The 5,661-nt window shown below is 35.2% G+C and overlaps 1 protein-coding gene across 2 annotated transcripts; it reads left to right on the top strand.

The window, feature by feature from the left end:
* LOC126689255 (protein ABCI12, chloroplastic) lies at positions 1 to 5,478 on the top strand. Of its 2 annotated transcripts, XM_050384383.1 has the most exons (8): positions 2 to 464; positions 1,294 to 1,410; positions 2,123 to 2,359; positions 2,676 to 2,840; positions 2,963 to 3,038; positions 3,987 to 4,051; positions 4,648 to 4,823; positions 4,911 to 5,478. In XM_050384383.1, exons 1-7 carry the CDS (start codon positions 96 to 98, stop codon positions 4,798 to 4,800), a joined length of 1,182 nt encoding a protein of 393 aa, XP_050240340.1. In that variant the 5' UTR covers positions 2 to 95; the 3' UTR covers positions 4,801 to 4,823; positions 4,911 to 5,478. The 2 variants fall into 2 exon arrangements, 1 of the variants encoding a protein (XP_050240340.1); XR_007644451.1 differs by lacking the exon at positions 3,987 to 4,051 and having other exon boundaries at positions 1 to 464.
* Positions 5,479 to 5,661: the final 183 nt, after the last annotated feature.

Here is a 5,661-nt window from a genome sequence, read left to right as displayed (position 1 = left end):
GCAAAGTGCAAAGTGCAAAGTGCAAAATGCTATAATCTGTAATCTAACTGCAAAACCAAACTATACTACAAAGCCCTCTTCCTAGGCTAGGCTACATGATAATGAACTGTACCTTCCCAACGGTCACATTTCCTGCAATTCCCAATTTTACTACTTCTACTATTTCAGCATGTCCTAAAACCCTGAATGTCACTTCCCTCAAAAACCCTATGCCCTTTCTCAAACCACCAAACAAGATAAACCCAACAAAGCTAAAGCTAAAGATAAGTTTCAGAACGAGAGCCTCCGTGAGCGACAGCAATGGCGGAACTGGGAACTGGGTCAAGTGGATACCCACCGGAGCTTTCTCTATCTCCGCCGACAAAGTTTTCAGGCTGATTTCCGGTGCCACCGCCAGTCCCATTTACCAGTTCGTTTCGTCTCCAACCACTTTTCTTCATTCTGTGGATCCCAGAATCAAATTGGTGCGTTTTTGTTGTTCTGGGTACTTTAAAAAAAAAAAAAAAAATTATTTTTTTATTTTCTGGGTTTGATTGAGATTGTCTTGCAGTGAAATAAATTTGGCTTATTGGGTTAGATTCAATTCATGGGTTTTGGGTGGTTTTCGGTTTTTGATGGAACTGATTACTGAATTGGTCAATTTGATTTTGAGTATTTAGTTTTTGTTTGTGTTCAATGTTTTAGTAACTTAGAAATGTGTAAATTTGTTGTTTTTTCTTACTCCTAAGTGAGCAATGAGAGGGTATTGGAACATTTTATAATGTCTGAATTTTAATTTAGGCAGTCCAGTTGGAGATGATGTAGAGAGAACAACATTGTCATACTACAAATTGCAAAAGTTAGGAACTTGAGAGGAAGAGAGTGTTTCATAGTTCGTGAGTATGGTTTTTGTGTGTGTTTTTAGTTGAGCTGTGTTGTGTGTTTTGCTTTGGGTATTTTATCTTCTTGTTGTTGTGATCGTTGTTGAAAAAGAATATATAGTTTGTTGGAGTGTATTTAAAATTTGGAGAAGCAATTGATGCTCTCAAGTATTAGCTTTTGAGTACTAGCATAGGAGATTTTTGTGAAAGCATTGGCTCGTTCTGGGCATTACTTGATTATTCTGAGCAGATTTTTTCTCCCCCGCTCTGCCTTAAAGTACCCTGGTGAAAGCCATCTTGATTTTGGTAATTTTGCTTAATAAGCAAGTGAAGAAAAAGTAAAAATATTTGGTTCTAAGATTCTATTTTTGTTTATCCCCCCTGTTTTGATTTTGTTTATGAATTATGATATCAAGGCGTCTTGGTTTTGCAGGTATGGCTTTTGGCTTTAGTTGTTTTACCAGCAAGATCACATATAGCAATGCGTTTTGGATTAGTGATATTCCTGTCTTTTCTGTCTATATGGATTCTCCCAAGACATGTTTGGATGGTGAGTACCAGCCTTTGACTTAATTATATTTATATGTAAGGAACAGTTATCATTAGATAAATTTTTTGAGTGTATTTATACATATGTTGGTTAAGAAAATTGGTTTGATTTCTGTAACAATACAAATATTCTGATCTAAATAAATTAGAAGGGGGTTTGAATGAAATCATAAGAATATAAATGATGTTGTTCAATTGGTCAGAACACCACCTTTTATAGGCTTGAAGCCATTAATTAGATTGCTTTCTAACTAACTACTTAAGCGTGAGGAGGTGATTGCTTTCTAACTAACCATAGTGATCAATTTTTAGGACTCCTTGTACAATTTCTTCTGAATATTTTTTATAACTTATTAGCAAAATTGTCCATTTCTAGCCTTTTGAAACCTAAGTGGTTACTTTCTTGCAAATTTCTCTGCTCTTGTAAGGTTAAGTGATTTTGTCTTGTTTTGGAGAAGTTGAGTGTGGAGTAAATGCATGACGTGAGGTAACTAGTTTAAGTTGTTGACATTTGTTGAAGCGAGTAGAAGCATTGTCATCATCATATCTATTAGTTCAAACTAGTCTTATTCTTTCTTGTAATCATTTCATTTGGTGCATAGTGATGCGCAGAGTAGGACGTCATAATGTATATACTAGGGCTTCCAGTTTAAAACAATAACCAATGTCCTAATGCAGGGAATATCTTGCTAATTCTCCAACAACTCTTGTAGGACCAATTGGGAAGAGTGTCTTTGCTCTCTGGCATTTTATTCATTATGTTGGGGCTGGGTGCAGATGGTGTAACACCTCTTGTCCAGTTAAGAACTCCACCTCCTGCAATGATGGGATTGCCTAAACTTCCTGCATCTTTGGGTGGTTATTCGTATTTGATTATGAAGCTGGGACCATTACAATTTACAAGGAAGGGACTGTCAGTAGCAAGCATTGCTGCATGCTTAACTTTTACTGTAAGTCAATAATAAATTTTCTTGGTTTCAACCAACACCCCTCCCTCGGCAGCCCCTATAAGTACCTTGGTTACACTCTTTCCTTTTATTCATTCAGTATGTGTGTTGATTCACACGGAAATGTTTTTATGTTATAAGCCAACATAAGGTGTAACAATAATAATTATTTAAGACAAGTCATTGTGTCAGAAAAGAGAAAAATTCATTATGAAAATTCATTTTATTTATTTTGATTTTAGGCTAGACTAATTATTAATGATCTCAAAGAAAAATAATATCCTGACTGTTCTGAGAACTGTCTCTATTTTTGTGAAAGGTCTTCCAAAGTGCGAGCCTTTGTCTAACAACAACAACCCCTGAACAACTTGCATTTGCCTTGCGGTGGTTTATGCTTCCTTTGACATATATTGGTGTTCCAGTTGCTGAGATTGTTCTTACCCTTATGCTTTCATTAAGGTTCATTACCCTAGTGTTTGATGAGGTAAGAAAAGTAATTTTTAATAACTATTATGTTGAAAGTAATGTCTTGTTCTGATTATTTAGTTACATGACTATTCACATCGATATTTATACTCTTGGAATATTGACATAATGTCTTGGCAGGTCCGTAATGTTGCACTGGGGATTGTTTCTCGTAGGATAAATTGGCAAGATTTGACAATGATGGAGACGATTGATAGTAAGCATATATATTAGGGGCTCCCCTCTTTTCTTTTTCTCTTTTATCTACACATTATTACAATTTCATTGTCAAGTCCCAAAATGTAGACAGTAGAATTGTTCTAATGGCTAAATGCCAATTTAATATGTCATGCTAATTATATGGCACCCCTTCTGTTGGTGAGCATCATCCTAGGTATTTTCATCAAATCTCATTTTTGCATAGTAATCTTACTAACCTAATAGTTATATTCTTCTGGGATCTCCTTTTTTTTTGGAAACAGTATCCCTCAGTGTCTTGAAACTAGTAGTTTAGGTTTTTTTTGTTTGTTAGTTTAATTTTTAAATGTTAAAGCCTTTTCTGGCTTCTTTCCTCACACCAACTCGAGATCATTTAAATATCCAGGTTTCTCTCACCCCCCCCCCCCCCCCCACCCCTCCTCAAAAAAATAAAATAAAATAAAATAACATTGTGAAAATTTATGGAACAATTCTAAACTCTGCTTTACTTTGGCTGGTTTGAAAGTTAGACCTTCAAACTGAGGTAACTTGCAACACTCACTCGATAGTAGATACCAACTACAGCTTGTTGATGTTCCTTTCTCCTAGTATGGTCTTCATATTCTTCCCAGGCTTTCTGTTGTGGTCATTGTTTGTGCATCAAATGCAACCAGTCATCGTTCTTTCCTTAATATTTTGCTATAGTTTTAACCTTATTTTGGTCATTACTTGGAAAATTATGTCCCAATGAATGAGAAGGTTAGATCAACCATTCCCATCCTGTGTTACTATGGAAAATACACTTCATGTTTTGAAGCACTTTATGTAATAGAAACTTAGTCCTTAAGAAACAGTAGTTACATAGTTTTTTGAGATAGATATTGAATGATAATCTATGTGATTGTGTCTGTTTTAAGATACTTTCCCAATATGGTGCTTACTTTTTTCATATGGTTTGTCTTGGCAGTTTTTGTTATCTACTTTCGCCGGATCTTCAAAAATATTTTTATCCATGCAGATCAGATTTCACAGGTTTATGTTCAACTTGGCACTTAAATACTATGTCATACCCCTAATCAATCGTTTGTAACATATAAAGTTTGTGCCCTTTGAATAGCTTTGTTTTATCATATGTGCAACTCGTGCCAAGAGCTGTGTATCTCAATTGGCACCTCCTAGTGTTTCCAACAAAGATGTCTATGGTTCAAATCCCCACTCCCAACCAAACAATTAGGAAAAAAAATTCATATGTTGCAACTCATGGAGGCCTAGTCACTCTCTCATCCTTGAAATGATGCACAGAATTTAAGGACTTTTATTATTTGCTTATGTTTGTGTACTTCACACATAGTGAAAAGTCTGTTTAAAGTTAATTTTTTAGGATGAGTTCAGGAATTTTTCCCTAATGCATATTTTAGACTCCTGGAGCATTCATCCACAGTCCAAAAAATACTTATGAGGATTCTACATATGTTAAGAGACCTACCTTGCTTTTGGGATATGCCTGGAGGAACCTCTTGTGGTCAATCTGCATTAGCATATTTAGCATGTCATGCTAACTTGAAAGAAAATGTTTTCTTCTAAAAGTTTTCAATTTTAACATTTTATCAAATCTATGGCTTTTACAGGCAATGATAGTCAGAGGCTTTAGAGGGGACAGCAAAACTCATAAGATTTACTTTCTGTCAGACTCATCCTTTGGGATGGCAGATATTGTTTCTTTGCTGTGCCTGGTTGGTGTTACAGGTGCTGCCCTTTTGTCTGATTACTTCCTTGTTTGATACTCATGCCCACTCTTGCCTTGGTAATTCTCTGATCCTTTAAAACCTTTATGGCAATTGGATTTGTTTCTTTTCTGCACATTTATCAACTTGATCGATTTGATTTGCAGGAAACAAAGCTTCTTGCAACTTCAATACCATATATCATTATGGCTCCATCCCCTTATCTTTAGTGGGGATGCATGGGTATTATACATCTTGAAAGATTTGCAGTTTATTAATGAAAAGAAAAAATATAGTACCACAAACTATTACACAACTTCTATACTACAACTAAGATATGACAGAGTGTGATTGGTGAAGAAAAAATTGTAGGTCCATATTTAAATGATAGGCAACCACCTACAGTCTACTTTGTCAGAGTTGTGGCAAAATGTTGTAGAATAGTTTGTGGTCTTAGAACCACTCTAGTGAAAATATATTCATGTTGAAAATGCATTTACAATTCATAGATAGAAGCAATGGAGCTGCATCCTGGTGTCTATGTCAAGCATGCCTGGATGTTGCCCTTTACTGCACAAGTATCTTGTAATTGTCTAAATCTTAGCATAGGTTTAAGTAACCATTTCTCAATCTTGATTGTATCCATAGCAAGTTTCAAGTGCTGTAATTCTCATACATTGTTACATTATTTTATTGGGAAATGAGTTTCTGCTATTGAAAAATTTCACCTCTTAATTTTGTACGTCTCCAACTAAGATAAGTGCCAATAATAGTTTGTAGGTCCAACTCAAGTTTCTGTTGTACTGGCATATGAGGTTTGTTGTAATAGAGGTAGCCGAATTGGCAAGAAAAATGCATTTGGAGTAATTTCTTAGTGTTTCTATTTACTATCTAAAAATAGTTCTGCAATTTTCATTT

This window comes from Quercus robur, chromosome 6 (genome assembly GCF_932294415.1).
Source record: "Quercus robur chromosome 6, dhQueRobu3.1, whole genome shotgun sequence".
In the NCBI taxonomy this organism is placed as follows: Eukaryota; Viridiplantae; Streptophyta; class Magnoliopsida; order Fagales; family Fagaceae; genus Quercus; species Quercus robur.
The sequence above is the reverse complement of the archived record's forward strand: the minus strand, read 5'-3'. Positions and strand labels throughout refer to the sequence as shown.

Coding starts and splice junctions, on each gene's coding strand:
- LOC126689255 (XM_050384383.1), top strand. CDS start 96: ATGATAATGAACTGTACCTTCCCAACGGTCACATTTCCTGCAATTCCC. Junction 1,411..2,122: donor TCCCAAGACATGTTTGGATG/GTGAGTACCAGC, acceptor CAACTCTTGTAG/GACCAATTGGGAAGAGTGTC. Junction 3,039..3,986: donor AATGATGGAGACGATTGATA/GTAAGCATATAT, acceptor TTGTCTTGGCAG/TTTTTGTTATCTACTTTCGC.